Source organism: Aquarana catesbeiana, linkage group LG06 (genome assembly GCF_042186555.1).
Source record: "Aquarana catesbeiana isolate 2022-GZ linkage group LG06, ASM4218655v1, whole genome shotgun sequence".
Classification (NCBI taxonomy): Eukaryota; Metazoa; Chordata; class Amphibia; order Anura; family Ranidae; genus Aquarana; species Aquarana catesbeiana.
Genome location: NC_133329.1, coordinates 312,526,649 through 312,546,470, shown reverse-complemented (window position 1 = coordinate 312,546,470; position 19,822 = coordinate 312,526,649). Strand labels below are relative to the sequence as shown.

The window sequence follows — 19,822 nt, the reverse complement described above, 5'->3', positions numbered from 1 at the left end:
AGAAGAAGATGCAGTGTTTTTGATTGGACTGATTTATTTATTTATTTTTATTTTTTGGACTGATTTATTTATTTATTTTTATTTTTTGGACTGATTTATTTATTTATTTTTATTTTTTGGACTGATTTGTTTTTATTTTTTGGACAATTTGTGATAAGTGTCGGGTGTATGGGGTCTCTGAAGGGCATGGGGGGTGATCTGTATTGTAATTGCTGTGAGGCTTGTGTGAAGCCTCAACAGGGGGGAAATGTTGTGGAATCTCATATTAGCCAATGTATTTCATATTGTATATATTGATTTGCATATATTTTATTGATTATTATTATTATTATTATTATTATTTATATTATTATATAGTAGTGGTTTTATCAATATTATTATTCAATAAGTAAAGCAACAATTATTAATCTTTAATAATGTATACTGTGTTTTCCATAGATTTAGAAAGTCTTCATTTATAAGTGTTGAACTTTAAATGACCTCTGCTTTATGACAAGTACTTGTAAACAGGTGTTCTCGAAAATGTATTAAGATAGTCTACTGGATGAAAGTTCATTAGAATAGATTCAAGTTATGTAGAATGGTCTCAGACAGATAAGAAAACAGGTGGTTAAAATAATTAGGTGGAATACAGGAAAGTTATGTACAGAACATTAATTAAGTTTGACAGGGTCAAACAAAGGTCTGCTTGTGCCCTCATTAAAACTGTTAAAATACATGCATATAGTGAAACATATAAAACATCTGGTGGGGTTATTGAAAGTTAATTGTCTCAAAGTTGTAAATCTGCAAATCCTTAAAGCTAGTTAAATCTTATCAAGATAAGGAGAGTTTGATAACACAGCTGGGTGCCAGACTGTCTCTATACAGGTGTTTTTAATTGGACAAAAACAGTTATAAATAACTTTAATGAACATATAGGAATTTTGGGAATAATTAAGTTTGTCTGGTTGTAGAACAGGTGTCAGATTTATGGTTGGTTACTTTGATGTAGATCTTAGCGACCAATCATAGGTAAGAAAGATAGTTGAGATAAGACTTGTGAAATGGTATATAAATGCAAGCTCTGCAATTGTTAGACGGACAAGTCAGATAGGAGCTCATAAGGCTGAACTCTATGTATGCTGCCCTATTGCACGGGTCATAGAGGTCAGAACCAATGGGCAAGTATCTGTCCTAACTTGTCTCCTCGTACGAGTCAGAGAAGACTTCTTAACTTGTTCCAGAATGTGGTCTCAGGTGAATTTCCCTCAAGAACTTGGTCGAGCTGGAACCCAGAACTCTGTGAGGGGACCAGATGACCGGCAGATCGGCTGGTCCCTATCAGGTGAGAGGTTCCCAAGAATTGGCAGTAAAGACCCATTCTGGTTCAAGGTGAGAACAATTCACAATTGTTTAAATTTGGTTAGAGGATAAGAATATTTATATCTAATATGCATGCATTGTAAGAAACTGTATAAATTAGACCTGTATATTGTAATATTTTGAACATAAACCTGTATGTTATCAGCTGTTAATAAACCTGCATTGCTGAAGTTCTGCCTGGTTCGATACTTTACTATTCTACTTCAAGGGTTCAGGGGTGACCTAACTGGGGGATTAATCCACGTTACCCCTGAATAAAGTTACAAACCAGAGAGTGTGAAGCAAGAGGTCGTTGAAAAAATACCGATAAGGCTGACACCTGGCCATTGATAGTACTCAAGGCCAGCTTAATTTCTAATCCCATTTGTAGGAATTCAAGTATCCTACCTATGACATATTTTCTGGGGTGCCAACCCCTGGATTCACACCAGGAGACATATGCCTTCCAGACTCTATAGTATATGACTCTGAAGGCCGGCTTCCTAGCATTAACCAAAGTAGAAACTACTGAAGCTGACAGCCCAAGGTCTTTTAGAATGTGGGTCTCAATAGCCAAACCGTTAAATTTAGCGTTTGTAAGGTAGGATGGAATACCGGACCTTGCGAAAGAAGGTCTGGCCACAGTGGTAGGGTCCAAGGGTCCCCTACCGCCATATTTATGATCTCGGCAAACCAAGATCTCCTGGGCCACGCTGGGGCCATAAGAATTACCTCCTTCCCTTCTTGCTTGAACCTGTGAAGAAGGCGTGGAAGCAGCAGAACAGGAGGGAACGCATAGATCAGGGAAAACTGATCCCACGGAAAAACCAAGGCATCTGTTCCACATGCCATCGGATCCCTTGTCCTTGACACAAAGTTGTCGATCTTGTTGTTGAACCTGGACGCAAACAGATCCATGTCTGGAACTCCTCATTTTTGGCATATTGACAGAAAGATGTCGGGGTGAAGGGACCATTCTCCCGGGAACAATTGTTGGTGACTTAAAGTGGGGTTCCACCCAAAAAACAAAAATACCTGGAAAAATTCTAAAAAAAAAAACAAAAAAAGATTTGGATATTTTTTTTTTTCACTTACCTCTAAATGCCTGTTGCTAGGTGGTCCCTCGTAGTCTGCCTGTTCCTTTGCCTGGGCTGGTGACATCACTTCCCCCCAGGCACAGGAAGGGCTCCGCTCTGCTCCCTCCCTCCTGTTAATCATCTGGGACCCATTACAGGTCCCAGGTGATTGAGCGGCCAATCACGGCGCGCGGCGCCGCTCGCGCATGCGCAGTGGGTGCCAGGCTGTGAAGCCACAGCCCGGCACCCACAGTTGAAATGCCGGCGCCGACGAGCGGAGAGGGGGGACGAGCGGGGCTTCGATCCCCCGCATCGCTGGACCCAGGGACAGGTGAGTGCCCAATTAAAAGTCAGCAGCTGCAGTATTTGTAGCTGCTGACTTTTAATTTTTTTTTTTTTTGACGGCCCCCCTGGGTGGAACTCCTCTTTAAGTAGTCCGCCTGCCAATTCTCTATCCCTGGAATTAAAATTGCTGATAGGCAAGAAATGTTGTTTTCTGCCCAAAATAGAATATGAGTCACCTCTATCTGGACCGCACGATTTCTCGTGCCCCCTTGGTTATTGATATAAGCCACAGCTGTGGCATTGTCGGATTGGACCCTGACAGGACAATACCGTAGTCTGAGCGTCCAGGCCTCGAGGGCCAGGTGTACTGCCCAAATCTCTAGAATATTGATGGGCAAGGTCATCTCTGATTTGGACCATTTCCCTTGGACAGACGCTTCTTCCAGGACTGCTCCCCAGCCCAGAAGGCTGGCATCTGTTGTTACCACCTTCCAGGTAAACGGTAGAAAGGATTTTCCTTTTTGAAGATTCTTGAATACTAACCACCAATTGAGGCTCTGACGCACTTTGGTGGATACAGTAAATGCATTGGGAAGTCCAAAGCTTGGACCTTCTTGTTCCAAGTTGACAGGATACTGTTTTGCAGCAGTCTTGAATGAAACTGCGCATAAGGAACGGCCTTGAAAGAAGCCACCATCTTTCCCAATAACTTTATGCAAAGTCGAATAGAAGGATTCTTCTTTGTTTTGACCAACTGAATCAGTTCCTTTAAGGAACCGATTCTTTCCTGGGGCAAAAATACCTTCTTCTGAACTGCATCTATGAACAGCCCCAAGTACTGCAATCTCCTTGATGGTTTTAAGGAGGATTTTTCTAGGTTGAGAATCCAACCTAGGTATTCCAGGTAGCTGACTGCAGTGACCAAACTTTGGTTTAAGCGGGCTACCGATTAATCTATCAAGAGTGGATAGTCTAAGTAGGCTAGTATAGTTATACCTTGAGCCCTTAACCTGGCTAAAGGAGGAGCCAAGACCTTTGTAAACACTCAAGGTGAAGTAGCTAGCCCGAAAGGCAGAGCTACAAACTGGAAATGACGATTTTCTACCTCGATGCGTAGAAATTTCTGGTGAGCGGGGAAAATCGGCACATGGAGATAAGCATCCTTGATGTCGAATGACGCCAGAAGTTCTCCCCCTTGTAGGATGGAGACTACTGATCGGATTGACTCCATGCAAAAAGAACGGATATTCAAAAACCGGTTTGGATCTTTGAGACCTAAAATGGGTCTGACATCCCCATTTGCTCTTTGAGACAAGAGATGATCCAAAGTTAGAAAGAGAGACTTCTTTTTCACTGGATCTCTGGGAACGTTTGATCTGAGAAAACAAGGAGATGGGAACTCTCAGAACTCTAGTTTGTAACCTAGAGAAATTGAGGAAGCCTCCCATCCACCTTGACATTGTTCCTGCCAGACCCTTGAAAACTGTAGAAGCCTTCCCCCCACTCGAGCAAGCGGGGGCGCCCCTTCATAAGGAGGCTTTAGTATTTTGCTTTGTGGGTTTCCTCCCCCAGGTCCTCTTTTGACCCTGGGACTGACCCTGAGGTTTACCTCTTGAACCTGGCGGTGAGGCCGTCGTGACTGCCTGGAGGCTGATGCCCCTGGCACTGGAGAAGAAGCACATTTAAAAGAAAAATGCTTAAACTTCTTCTTAACCGGTAAAAGGGAACTTTTCCCATTAGAAATTCTTTGGATATACTTATCCAGATCGTCTCCAAATAACATATTCACCATGAAAAGGGAAACTGGCCAAGAGCTTTTTGCATGGCGCTTCGGCTGACCAATTTTTCAACCATAGGATTCTATGCACATGTACCAGCCCTAGCATGAGCCGTGAGGCCTGAAGAATAGAATCTTTCATTACATCTACTGTAAAACACAACGCTTATGATATCCCGGCCAACTCCTGGGCCTGCTGGTCAGGAATAACTTTGAGTACCTCTATAAACTGGTCCTTTAAGGAATGAGATACTCCAATAGCTGCCAGTGCCGGCTGAACGACTGAACCTGCGAGTGAAATATAGTTCTTAAAAAGGAATTCCAACTTCTTATCTTTTGGATCCTTTAGCATATGAGCATTGTCTACTGGACAAGTCGAGTTCTTGTTTACAGAGGATAGAGCAGCGTCAATTGCTGGAATTCCCCATTTCTTATAAAACTCTTCCTCCATAGTATAAAGTATTGAAAACTTTTTTGGAGGAAAAAAATTGTTTATCTGGGTGCTCCCACTCAGAATACATTAGCTTTCTTAGCCATGAATGGATAGGAAAAGCATGAACAGATTGGGGAGGCTTTAGTGAACCCAAACCAGAGGTGGGCTAATCGACTGACTGCGTTACTGGCAGTAAGAATGTGGAGCGGACCAATTCAGTGAGAGACTGTACAACCTTTCCTGCGAACCTAATACTTCCGTATTTGGTTCTTCGGAAGAGGAGACATCAGCCTCTTCCTGGTCCTTTGACAGAAAATCGTCATCTCTCGCTCCTTGTTCCACAGCAAGAGGGTCCTGAGCAATGGATGGAGACCTGCTGCGCTTACTTCCACTCTGGGATGCGATTAAAGCATCAATTTTTTGCTCCAAGCTTAAAATGGCTGAAGAAAAAACCTCCTTAGTAATATACACAGGGGCTGCAGTGTTAAGAGCAGCTGCAACACCAGCCCCTCCTGATGGCTCCCTCTGACCAGCCATATTACTTTCAGGGGAGGATGCCATCTTTACTGGGATGGATCTAGGCTTTCGTGTGACTATAGAAGTCATTCTAGAGCCCTTTTTTGAGGTGTTTTTCACCTCCCTTCCCACCATAGCCCAATGCACAAAGCAGAGGTACTACCAGAAGGAATGCATCCACTGCTTGAGCAATAGTCCAGCTCTGTCACTGCTATTAATGCTCAGCCTGATGCAGTAGTAAATGTGTCAAAAGGAATGCCTGTGTCACCAAACCTCTTATATGCCACCTTTGCTCTTGTGTCCCTCCGCAGCTTGCAATAGCAGAAATGGTGCCTTTTAAAAACATACCTCCGGCGCTGGACGTTGGAGGACGCCAACACCGCGCTAAGCCCCGCCCCCGTCGCCTACGGCCCTTCCCTTCTTTTATTAAAAAAAGAGCTTTTTCCCACGCGAGCGCGGGCTCCGATCCTATGGGATCCACAGAGAGGGAAGAAGGAATGGCGAAGGGGGTCTGGAAGCCGCCGAGCAGCGTGCCGCTCGCGCCCGTTTTTTTGCGCTCTTTCCTCAAGGAGAGGGGAAGAAAAAACAGCACAGGAGGGCGTCTGGTGGGAAGAGGGAACCCCCCAGACTTATCGGAGGTCTGCTGCTAGCCGGAGGAAGAAGAAACGGCTGCTTCCTAGACACAACGTGGGCTCTCTGAGAAGCATGAGACGGTAACTGCTCTATACAGCCCCCAGTGGTGACGCATAGGCATGACAACATTAACTAAATTAAAGGAGACATTCATAAGAAAATTTGAAAAATTTCTTAGAAAACTCCACTTACCTTTCCTGCCGCAGGGTTTTCTGTGGTAAACCAACAGACCCAATCTTCACCCTTCATGGTGGGCTCCGTTAAACCTTCAGGAGCTGGGGATCCTCAGGGAAACCCACAATCCTGCACCTGTATTAGCACCATCACCAGCCTTAATACCAAAAAGTACTGTATCCTGGGGTCCAGCTCTCTAAAAAGGGAAGCGTTACAGGCAAGACCTTGTTTCTACGGATACGAGGCCTGGGTACCATTCAATTCGGCCAAAAAGACACTTTCAATGGATCCGGCTGCATGGATAGCCCCAGCAAGGATTGCTCCAGTGGAGCTCAGCACAGCACATCTTTACTCATGACCAACACCTTAGACACTGGCGAAAAAACTCCCAGGTACTCCCAGCAGTGGGAGGGGTTATATAGGGAGTGCACTTTTTCTCTTAGGGCATGCCAGTGTCCATCACCTGAAGGTGGCCTATAACCCACATAGTAACTACTATGGCTCTGTGTCCCTTGATGTACAATAAGAAATAAGTATTTGATACCCAAGCAAAAAAAATGAATTAGTACTTGGTGGAGAAACCCTTATTGGCAAGCACAGAGGTAAGACGTAACCTGGTTATCAGGTTATCAGGTTTGTACACATCTCAGGAGGAATTTTGGTCCACTCTTCTTTACAGATCTTCTCTAAATCCTTCAGGTTTCTTAGCTGTCACTTGGCAAGTTGAAGTTTCAGCTCCCTCCATAATTTTTCTATAGGATTAAGGTCTCTTTTTTTCTATAGGATTAATCTATGACCCTAATGTGCTTCTTCTTGAGCAACTCCTTTGTTGCCTTGGCAGTATGTTTTGGGTCATTGTCCTGCTGGAAGACCCATCCATGACCCATCTTCAGTGTTCTGGCTGAGGGAAGAAGGTTCGTCTAAGATTTTGCAATACACGGCCCCATCTACTGGCCCCTCAATGCGGCAAAGTCGGTTTGTACCCTTTAACAGAGAAACATGCCCCAATGCATAATGTTTCCACCTCCGTGCTTGACTGTATAGATGGTGTTCTCATAGTCAGCATTTTTCTTTCTCCAAACAGTTCCTTCCTCAAGAAGGCACATGTACAGTCATGCCAATGAACATCTAAATGATTCAGAGAAGGATTAGGAGTGCTGTGGTTAGATGACACCAAAATTGAGCTCTTTGGCATTAACTCGACTAGCCATGTTTGGAGGAAGGAAAATGCAGACTATGACCCTAAGAACATCAAAAGTACCAGGTACTGGTACTTTTGGCAGTGTGGGCAGGTGCCAAGTCCTGCTGGAAAATGAAATCAGCATCTCCATAATGCTGGTCAGCAAAGGGAAGCATGAAGTGCTCTGGAAAAAAATGTTGCATTTCATTTAGAAATCAAGATCCCAGAGTCTGGAGGAATAGTGGAGAGGCACAGAATCCAAGTTGCATTAGGTCCAGTGTGAAGTTTCCACAGTCAGTGATGATTTGGGGAGCCATGTCATTTGCTGGTGTTGGTCCACCGTGTTTTATTAAGTCCAAAGTCAGTGCAGACCTTTACCAGGAAATTCTAGAGCACTTCATGCTTCCCTCTGCTGACCTGCTTTATGGGGATGCTGATTTTATTTTCCAGCATGACTTGGCACCTGCCCACACTAGCAAAAGTACCAATAACTAGTTTAATGATCACGGTATCACTGTGCTTGATTGGTCAGTAAACTCGCCTCACCTAAACCCCGTAGAGAATCTGTGGGGTGTTGTCAAGAGGAAGATGAGAGACACCAGACCCAATAATGCAGACGAGCTGAAGGCCGCTATTAAAGCAACCTGGGCTTCCATAACACCTTAGCAGTGCCACAGGCACAGGCACAGCCCCCATGCCATGCCGTATTGATGCAGTAATTCATGCAAAAGGATACCCGGCCAAGTATTGAGAGCATACTATACTGTATATGGACATACTTTTCAGTAAGCCAACATTTCTGTACTGAAAATCCTTTTTTAATTGTTCTTATGTAATATTCAAATTATCCGAGATACTGAATTTTGGGTTTTCACTAGCTGTAAGCCATAATCATCAAAATTAAAAGAAAGAAGTGCTTGAAATATATCACTCTGTGTGTAATGAATCTATATATTATATGAGTTATATATATATATATATATATATATATATATATATATATAGTGAGGCACTGTCTGGCATAATTGTGGACTTCGGGTGTTATACGGCAGCAGGTTGGCTCCCCTGCGCAAATTGCCATAGCTGTACAGCGGCTGCTTTAACCACTTTAGCCCCGGACCATTTAGCTGCCTAAGGACCAGAGGACTTTTTCCAATTTGGCACTGCATCGCTTTAACTGCTAATTTGCGCGGTCATGCAATGCTGTACCCAAACGAAATTTGTGTCCTTTTCTTCCCACAAATAGAGCTTTCTTTTGATGGTATTTGATCACCTCTGCGGTTTTTATTTATTGCGCTATAAACGGAAAAAGACCGAAAATTTTGAAAAAAAAATGATATTTTCTAGTTTTTGTTATAAAAAAAATCCAATAAACTCAATTTTAGTCATACATTTAGGCCAAAATGTATTCGGCCACATGTCTTTGGTAAAAAAAATGTCAATAAGCGTATATTTATTGGTTTGCGCAAAAGTTATAGCGTCTACAAACTAGGGTACATTTTCTGGAATTTACACAGCTTTTAGTTTATGACTGCCTATGTCATTTCTTGAGGTGCTAAAATGGCAGGGCAGTACAAACCCTCCCCAAATTACCCCATTTTGGAAAGTAGACACCCCAAGGAAATTGCTGAGAGGCATGTTGAACCCATTGAATATTTTTTTTTTGTCCCAAGTGATTGAATAATGACAAAAAAAAAAAAAAATATTTACAAAAAGTTGTCACTAAATGATATATTGCTCACACAGGCCATGGGCCTATGTGGAATTGCACCCCAAAATACATTCAGCTGCTTCTCCTGAGTACGGGGATACCACATGTGTGGGACTTTTTGGGAGCCTAGCCGCGTACGGGGCCCCGAAAACCAATCACCGCCTTCAGGATTTCTAAGGGCGTAAATTTTTGATTTCACTCTTCACTGCCTATCACAGTTTCGGAGGCCTTGGAATGCCCAGGTGGCACAAAACACCCCCAAATGACCCCATTTTGGAAAGTAGACACCCCAAGCTATTTGCTGAGAGGCATGGTGAGTATTTTGCAGCTCTCATTTGTTTTTGAAAATGAAGAAAGACAAGAAAAAACTTTTTTTTTTCTTTTTTCATTTTTCAAAACTTTGTGATAAAAAGTGAGGTCTGCAAAATACTCACTATACCTCTCAGCAAATAGCTTGGGGTGTCTACTTTCCAAAATGGGGTCATTTGGGGGGGTTTTGTGCAACCTGGGCATTCCATGGCCTCCGAAACTGTAATAGGCAGTGAAGAGTGAAATCAAAAATTTACGCCCTTAGAAAGCCTGAAGGCAGTGCTTGGTTTTCGGGGTCCCGTACGCGGCTAGGCTCCCAAAAAGTCTCACACATGTGGTATCCCCGTACTCAGGAGAAGCAACAGAATGTATTTTGGGGTGTAATTTCACATATTTCCATGGCATGTTTGAGCAATATATCATTTAGTGACAACTTTGTGCAAAAAAAAAAAATTTGTCTCTTTCCCGCAACTTGTGTCACAATATAAAATATTCCATGGACTCGACATGACTCTCAGCAAATAGCTTGGGGTGTCTACTTTCCAAAATGGGGTCATTTGGGGGGGTTTGAACTGTCCTGGCATTTTATGCACAACATTTAGAAGCTTATGTCACACATCACCCACTCTTCTAACCACTTGAAGACAGAGCCCTTTCTGACACTTTTTGTTTACATGAAAAAATTATTTTTTTTGCAAGAAAATTACTTTGAACCCCCAAACATTATATATTTTTTTAAAGCAAATGCCCTACAGATTAAAATGGTGTGTGTTTCATTTTTTTTTTCACACAGTATTTGTGCAGCAATTTTTCTAACGCATTTTGGGGGGAAAAAACACACTTTTTTAAATGTTAATGCACTAAAACACACTATATTGCTCAAATGTTTGATGAAATAAAAAAGATGATCTTAGGCCGAGTACATGGATACCAAACATGACATGCTTTAAAATTGCGCACAAATGTGCAGTGGCGGCAAACTAAATAAATTTTTAAAAGCCTTTAAAAGCCTTTACAGGTTACCACTTTAGATTTACAGAGGAGGCCTACTGCTAAAATTACTGCCCTCGATCTGATGTTCGCGGTGACACCTCACAGGCATGGTGCAATTGCTGTTTACATTCGACGCCAGGCCGACACTTATTCCCTATGATAGCAATAGCTAGTGACAGGTACTCTTTTTTGAAAAAATTGGGGTCTATTAGACCCTAGATCTCTCCTCTGCCCTCAAAGCATCTGACCACACCAAGATCGGTGTGATAAAATGCTTTCCCAATTTCCCAATGGCGCTGTTTACATCCGGCGAAATCTAAGTCATGAAATGCTTGTAACTTCCGGTTTCTTAGGCCATAGAGATGTTTGGAGCACTCTGGTCTCTGATCAGCTCTATGGTCAGCTGGCTGAATCACCGGCTGCATTCTCAGGTTCCCTGTTGAGACAGGAGAGCCAGAGAAAAACACGGAAGACGGTGGTGGGGGGGGGGCATTCCCTCCCACTGCTTGTAAAAGCAGTCTAGAGGCTAATTAGCCGCTAGGATTGCTTTTATATGAAAGCCGACCGCTGGCTGAAAAGAATGATACCAAAATGATACCTAAACCTGCAGGCATCATTCTGGTATAACCACTCAAAGTCGTGAATGGCGTACCTGAAGACAAAAAAATGGTTAACAATAAAACACAGTAAACGGTAAAGTATAAAAAATTGCATACCTGAAAAGCAAACATGATAAAACATAATAACAATAAAACATTGCAGAATAGAATACAGTAAAAAAGAGCAGAACAATAGAGAGAGAGAGAGAACAATAAAACGACAACTATCGTATTTATCGGCGTATAACACGCACTTTTTTCCCCTTAAAATCAGGGGAAAGTCGCAGGTGCGTGTTATACGCCGATACCATGCTATCCCGAGCTGTCAAAATGTCAAAATCGCTGACCGCGATTTGAAAATGGCGCCGCCGGCGCCGAAATACACAGAGCCGGTCCTCGGCTCTTTCCGGCGGCTCTCGTTCACTTTCGGCTCCACTCGTAGTCCCGAGCGGAGCTATCCGAACCTACTCGGCTAGGTTCGGATAGCTCCGCTCGGGACTACGAGTGGAGCCGAAAGTGAACGAGAGCCGCCGGAAAGAGCCGAGGACCGGCTCTGTGTATTTCGGCGCCGGCGGCGCCATTTTCAAATCGCGGTCGGCGATTTTGAAGACAGGGGATCGAAGGCTGCACTGGGCAAGGCTGCACTGGGGAAGGCTGCACTGGGCAAGGCTGCACTGGGGAAGGCTGCACTGGGGAAGGCTGCACTGGGGAAGGCTGCACTGGGCAAGGCTGCACTGGGGAAGGCTGCACTGGGCAAGGCTGCACTGGGGAAGGCTGCACTGGGGAAGGCTGCACTGGGGAAGGCTGCACTGACAAGGCTGCACTGACAAGGCTGCACTGACAAGGCTGCACTGACATGGCTGCACTGACAAGGCTGCACTGACAAGGCTGCACTGGGGAAGGCTGCACTGACAAGGCTGCACTGACAAGGCTGCACTGGGGCAAGGCTGCACTGAGAAGGCTGCAATGATGGGCATTTAAATGTAAGTTTTTTTCCCTTCAACTTCCCTCCTAAAAGTTTTTTTTCCTTAAAATTCCCTCCTAAATTGGGGTGCGTGTTATACGCCAGTGCGTGTTATACGCCGATAAATACGGTATTTTTTTTTATTTTATATATATATATTTTTTTTTTTACACTTTTTTTGTAACTAACTTTTATAACTGTAACCGGTTCCAGGTTCGGGTCTCTCAAAATGCGATGGCATCTTGGGAGACCCTGTGAAAGTGTGTCCTAGTCTGTGCAATGCTGTACCCTACACTAATACTCAATTAGTGAATGGTAGCGTTCAAAACATTCACCAATGTAAAGACCAGGATTGTCAGGACAGGAGGGACAATAATAGCGGGTGTCACGCCTATATCCGCGCTTGCTGCAGACACAACATCTTTTTTGGGGGGGTTCGTTGGGTAGGGGTACTCGGGAGGACATAAAGAAAATGCCTCTCATGCAGCCGACTGCATTTGGTTGGGGATGTGAATGGGGGAAGGCTGCACTGACAAGGCTGCACTGACATGGCTGCACTGACAAGGCTGCACTGACAAGGCTGCACTGGGGAAGGCTGCACTGACAAGGCTGCACTGACAAGGCTGCACTGGGGCAAGGCTGCACTGAGAAGGCTGCAATGATGGGCATTTAAATGTAAGTTTTTTCCCTTCAACTTCCCTCCTAAAAGTTTTTTTTCCTTAAAATTCCCTCCTAAATTGGGGTGTGTGTTATACGCCGGTGCGTGTTATACGCCGATAAATACGGTATTTTTTTTTATTTTATATATATATATATTTTTTTTTTACACTTTTTTTTGTAACTAACTTTTATAACTGTAACCGGTTCCAGGTTCGGGTCTCTCAAAATGCGATGGCATCTTGGGAGACCCTGTGAAAGTGTGTCCTAGTCTGTGCAATGCTGTACCCTACACTAATACTCAACTAGTGAATGGTAGCGTTCAAAACATTTACCAATGTAAAGACCAGGATTGTCAGGACAGGAGGGACAATAATAGCGGGTGTCACGCCTATATCCGCGCTTGCTGCAGACACAACATCTTTTTTGGGGGGGGTTCGTTGGGTAGGGGTACTCGGGAGGACATAAAGAAAATGCCTCTCATGCAGCCGACTGCATTTGGTTGGGGATGTGAATGGGGGAAGTACGGGCGCTGCAGAAGTGGTGGGTTCCCAATTAGGATTGGCGAATGCAGCAGGAAGGGCATTATGCGCACGACGGGCCTGTGTTTGTCTTCTTCTTGGTGGCAGCGGGACACTACTTGTGCTTGCCACCTCACTAGCTTGAACTGCACTTATGGGACTCGCCACGTCACCAAGTGTTACTGCAGTGCTGGTTTGACTACGACCGGGGTGTACTAGGCTGCTGGTGCTTGCCAGTTCACCAAAACGCTACCAAAAAAACTGTTAGCGATCGCAGGGATCAGGCCTGACTCTGCGATTGCTGCAGTTATGCGTTTAGTGTTTTGTAAGTGTCAGTGATCGATCGATACTGCACTTGGGTGGGCTGGGCCAGGCGGAGGGGCAAAACGCAGGTGCTAGCAGGTATCTGGGCTGATCCCGCTAACACTGCGTTTTTGGGAACCCTAAACTGCTGGGGACGCTAGTATAGATCTGATCGGATCAGATATTGATCCGTTCAGATACTATACCACTAAGGGAGGTGTACGGTGCGTGCGTGGGTGTTAGCGGTACTGGCGCTAACTTGACGCTGCCTGGGGCTGGTGCTTGCCAGTTCACCAAAATGCTACCAAAAAAAACTGTTAGCGATCGCAGGGATCAGGCCTGCATTTAGTGTTTTGTAAGTGACAGTGATCGATCGATACTGCACTTGGGTGGGCTGGGCTGAGCCGGGCGGAGGGGCAAAACGCAGGTGCTAGCAGGTATCTGGGCTGATCCCGCTAATACTGCGTTTTTGGGAACCCTAAACTGCTGGGGACGCTAGTATAGATCTGGTCGGATCAGATATTGATCCGTTCAGATACTATACCACTAAGGGAGGCGTATGCTGCGTGCGTGGGTGTAAGCGGTACTGGCGCTAATCTGACGCTGCCTGGGGCGATGCATATCACCGCTGGGCGATCAGGGGGCTAAACCTTTATTCGGTAATAAACGGCGGGGGCCCTGACACTATAAAAAATAAACGAACTAACCAGCGTCACCCGTAACAGTTATACGGTGATCAGTGGTGAAAGGGTTAACTAGGTGGCAATCAAGGGGTTAAAACATTTATTAGGCAGTATATGGGGGTCCCTGTCACTATAAAACGCTGACAGCGAACCTAAATATTTACCTCCCTAACTAGCGTCAGCAGTGACACTAATACAGCGATCAGAAAAATGATCGCTTAGTGACACTGGCGACGGGGGGTGATCAAGGGGTTAAAACTTTATTAGGGGGGGTTAGGGGGGGTTAAAAAAAATAATAAACTGCTTGGTGTCAGTGTGACGGGGGGGGAGGGGTGATTAGGGGGTGATCTGGGGGGGATCGGGGGGTAAAGGGGGGTGTTTTGTGTGCCTGGCATGTTCTACTGTGTGTGTGTTGTGCACTCACATTGAAGTCTTCTCTCCTCGGCGCCGGAACGGAAAATACCGAGCCGAGGAGAGATGACATAATTTCCTTTGCTGCTGTTTAGCATACAGCAGCAGAGGAATGATCTGATTGGCCGGCGGTGATCGCGAGGGGGGGGCCACGAACGGATGGTCTCCCCCTCACCTCTGATCGCCGCTGGACAAAAGCGGACCGCCTCGGCCACCCGCGGGAGGCAGATCACGTTCATGTACGTAATTCTGCCTGCCCGTGCCACCTTGCCGACGTACATCGGCGTGAGGCGGTCCTTAAGTGGTTAAGGGCTATAGGGGGCGCACGTGACTGCTGCGTGACGCCGGAGCTGTTGCACGTGCCCAGCAACCCGCGATCGTTCCTCAGAGAGCCAGAACGGGGATCTGTCAATGTAAACAGACAGATCCCCGTTCTGTCAGGGAAGCAGAGAAAGATCTGCTGTTCCTAGTGATCAGGAACATCGATCTCTCTCTACTCCCAGTCAGTCCACTCCCCCCGCAGTTAGAAACACCTCCCTAGGGAACACTTAACCCCTTGATTGCCCCCTAGTGTTAGCCCCTTCCCTGACAGTGACATTTATACAGTAATTAGTGGCTATTTTTAGCTCTGATCGCTGCATAAATGTCACTGGTCCCAAAAAAGTGTCAAAAGTGTCAGGTCTGTCCACCGCAATGTTGCAGTCCTGCTAAAAATCGCTGATCACCACCATTACTAGTAAAAAAGAAATATATCCCCTATTTTGTAGACGTTATAACTTTTGCGCAAACCAATCAATAAACACTTATTGTGTTATTTTTTACCAAAAATATGTAGAAGAATACATATTGGCCTAAACTGAGGAAGACTTTTTTGGGGGGGGGATAATTAATATAGCAAAAAGTAAAAAATTTAGTTTTTGGGGTTTTTCTTAAATTGTTGCTCTTCTTTTGTTTATAGCGCAAAAAATTAAAAACGCAGAGGTGATCAACTGCCACCAAAAGAAAGCTCTATTTGTGGGAAAAAAAGGACGTCAATTTTGTTTGGGTACAGCTTCGCACGACCACGCAATTTTCAGTAAAAGCGGTATCGCAAAAAATGGCCTGGTCAGGAAGTGGGTAAATCCTTCCGGGGCTGAAGTTAATATTGAGTTGGCCCACCCTTTGCAGCTATAACAGCTTCAATTCTTCTGGGAAGGCTGTCCACAAGGTTTAGGAGTGTGTCTATGGGAATTTTGGACCAAATCATTTGGTGGAGGGAGGATTATGGTGTGGGGTTGTTTTTTAGGGGTTGGGCTTGGCCCCTTAGTTCCAGTGAAGGGAACTCTTAAGGTGTCAGCAAACCAAGACATTTTGGACAATTTCATGCTCCCAACTTTGTGGAAATAGTTTGGGGATGGTCCCTTCCTGTTCCAACATGACTGTGCACCAGTGCACAAAGCAAGGTCCTTAAAGACATTGATGAGCGAGTTTGGGGTGGAGGAACTTGACTGGCCTGACCTCAACCCGATAGAACACCTTTGGGATTAATTTGATTGGAGACTGCAAGCCAGGCCTTTTCGTCCACATCAGTGCCTGACCTCACAAATACGCTTCTGGAAGAATGATCAAACATTCCTATAGACACACTCCTACACCTTGTGGACAGCCTTCCCAGAAGAGTTAAAGTTGTTATAGCTGCAAAGGATGGGCCAACTCATTATTGAACCCTACGGACTAAGACTGGGATGACATTAAAGTTCATGTGCGTGTAAAGGCAGGCGCCTAAATACTTTTGGTAATATAGTGTATATATAAACATATATACACAGTATACATACACATTCTAATTATAAAGGGTGCATCTTTACATGTGAGACCATCCAGAGGCAATGCATTTGAACATACTGCTAAACCAATAAAATTCACATTGGGATATCTGCATTGTGTAAATAATGTACATAAATATAAAAAAAATAACAAAGTTAAGACTGAAAAAAGCTATTATTTCTCCTGTTATGTCTATGTACTCCTAAGCATGTATTTTATCACACCGCATGTCTTTATGTTTGTTTAATGGCATCTTATCATCAATCATATCCCATTTACCATATTAGGAATTAACATTAAGAACTTGCAGGTTTATGTAAGTACTACAACTGTAAGCATTTTTTGGAAATGCTGTCTAGTGCAACATTTGCTTACCAGATAAACCAGCAATTGCATCTGAAAATTTGTAAACCAAATCATTCAAGTCACATGCAGTTGTCTAGTACATTATATGCTTCCTCCAGAACACATAAGAACAGGAAATACTTGCCTTTGCCTGGATCTTTCCCTGGAGTGCGACCTCTCCCGGGAGCCGGAAGCAGACCGAACCTCTGTGGGTGGCACAAACTCCCGACTCCATCTTCTGGTGCTTGGCCTGACGGTCATTACAAAGCTGGAGGCAAAGAAAATAGTGTAGCCTAAGAAACACCAATGAAAGATGGACATTATATGAGGGTTCCGGAAAAAAGTGGCAAAAAAGCATTTGAATATTTTTAGCATCTTATTGGTGAACATAAAAAGCTGACACAGCACTTGATATTGCTTCTTACATCTCAAAACTCACAAATAATGAACCCTTATATCATTCTATAAAGTGTCATTGAGGGCAACAACACCGGTACATTTAAGCAATGTATATTCATATATCTATATATGCCCTGTCATGTGACATGTAAAATCTTCAACCATATCATGTAACTAATCACCCCTTCTACTGAGGATATACCATGTATATTCATCACGCTTCCAGCAATATAATCAAACCCTATTCCTGGAAATGAAATGTTACATTTTTTGCAGGGAATATTCTGCTTTTAGGTAAAAATTGCAAATGCCTACCATGAAAGCTATAGATTGAAAATAATATAATCATATATAATGTTACTGTGGTATTTACAGTAATAAAAAAAGAACACTCACCCTTTATTCACCAGCAATGCAACTCCATAGCAGCAACTGTCACTGAATCATAATGATCTTTCCTTCAATGATGATCCATCCAGCCTTGCTGTAAACTCAGGGAACATGTTTCATCAAAGCTTATCTGATGTGATCCGACCAGCTTCCCTATATCACTCTGCATTTCTTCCTTCCTTCCTTCCTTCCTGGCTCCTTATACTCCCTATGGCCCCATCTCTCCCGCTGGCAGAGACAGTGTTGGCACTGCCTCAGGCACAATACCCTGTGATACACACAGAATGCAGATTCTGGAAGCAACGTAAAGAACACTCCAAATAAACACATTTAATAACAAGCATGTCAATTACAAATGCATTTCTCTTTTAGATGTATGTTTATAAAACTTTATAAACTCAGTATTAATTATGGATCTTTGTGGTCCGTCGCCAGTTTAGAACTGAGTGGTCCATATTTTTGCCACACCAGCTACATAATCATCATAATCATCATCATCATAGGCCATAATGGGACAGAATTATGTGAGAGAATAAAGAAATAGCTAACCTTGATGACTCAGCATCTTTATCATATTGGGGTACTTATAAATGTTACTATTTCCTGAACAGTGATTACTATTCGGCACAGTAGGTTTGTGTGTTTATTGCAAAAGTATGGAGGTGGCTTTTTCCTGTACAGTTATGGCTAACACATTTTTTTCCCATCTCATATAACTGTCACACTGTCACTATATTATCAACCAATTTAAGACCAGTAAAATGCTCTTTATAACAGAAGTGATCATAGCAGAGTGGTGTGATTTTGAGAGCAAAGCTTATGTGCCTACAGGCGTGAGTGATAGAAAAGCCTTCTATCTAGGTATTATGTGTCTTGATCATTCACTGCTTCATTGACTAGATTCAGGAATGAAGAAGGGCCATCCACCCTTGTAGTGCCAGCCCTCATTTTTTTCTTTTATCTCCATCCAAATTTGCCAGCCTAGGCTTAGTTGCACTTCCTACACCTGCAACATTTTTGATAGTGAATATGAATGTATTTTTCACACCAGGAATGTAGTTCATTCAAGTTTGGAAGTTTCCTTATTCATCCTAGAATGGGGTCCCATTGCTTTCTGTGTAATGCACAATGAATTAAAACTTCAACAGAAATAGTGTAATTGCATACCTCCCAACTTTTTGAGTTGGGAACGAGGGACACCTATTAGCAAAGGTATGAAGGCATAAGACACACCCCCTGCCACACCCCCTTAAAGGAGAATTATACAAAAAAAGATAAGCCAAACCCAGAAGAGCTTTTTTAACCACTTCTATTCCTTTATACTGGCATTTGAAATTTACAAATGCAACGATTTAGAAACTGGATGAAAGGCTTAGCATTGGGAAACACTTTTTAAAAGATAAATAGTGCATTTTATATACAACTATACAGATCAGACCAAAATGAGGGACAAATGAGGAGGAAAGAGGGACAGAGGGACTTTGTTCCAAATTAGGGACAGTGCCTCGAAATCAGGGACAGTTGGGCGCTATGTAATTGTGTCATAATAGCCATGGACCTAGAAACCCTAGGGTGATTCAACCTGCTGGTACATACCCAAAATTAAAATAGCAGAGACTTATCCTTCCAAATGAGACCCAAAGTGCAGTAGATGGACTGAATGTAAAAAACAGTAACGAAAAACAAAGTTTTCTCTTGTATTATTTAACCACTTACGGACCAAGCCTCTTTCTGAGATTTGCTGTTTAAGTTAAAAACTGTTTTTTTTTGCTAGAAAATTACTTAGAACCCCCAAACATTATACTTTTTTTTTTAACACCCTAGAGATTAAAATGGCAGTCGTTGCAACACTTTCTGTCACACTGTATTTGCGCAGCGGTCTTACAAGCGCACTTTTTTTTAGAAAAAATACACTTTTTTAACTAAAAAATAAGACAACAGTAAAGTTAACAAAATTTTTTTTATATTGTGAAAGATAATGTTACGCCAAGTAAATTGATACCCAACATGTCACGCTTCAAAATTGCGCCCGCTTGTGGAATGGCGACAAACATTCACCCTTAACCACTTGACCACTGGGCACTTAAACCCCCTTAATAACCAGACCAATTTTCAGCTTTCGGTGCTCTCACATTTTGAATGACAATTAGTTATTAGTCATGCAACACTGTACCTATATGAAATTTTTGTCCTTTTTTTCTCACAAATAGAGCTTTCTTTTGGTGGTATTTAATCACCGCTGGGTTTTTTATTTTTTGCGCTATAAAAGAAAAGAGACTGAAAATTTGGTAAAAAAATGAAATTTTCTTTGTT

General features: G+C 43.4%; 1 protein-coding gene across 1 annotated transcript in view; it reads right to left on the bottom strand.

Moving 5' to 3' along the window:
- The window catches only part of TRPM8 (transient receptor potential cation channel subfamily M member 8), a 167,000-nt gene extending 149,252 nt beyond the window's left edge, over positions 1 to 17,748 (bottom strand). Inside the window, exons 1-2 of the mRNA XM_073634952.1 lie at positions 17,516 to 17,748; positions 16,866 to 17,013 (exon numbers count right to left, since the gene is read on the bottom strand). Of these exons, the coding sequence (XP_073491053.1) occupies positions 16,866 to 16,981 (116 nt within the window). The 5' untranslated portion in view covers positions 16,982 to 17,013; positions 17,516 to 17,748. The remainder of the gene's footprint in view (positions 1 to 16,865; positions 17,014 to 17,515) is intronic.
- Between the last annotated feature and the right edge of the window lie 2,074 nt (positions 17,749 to 19,822).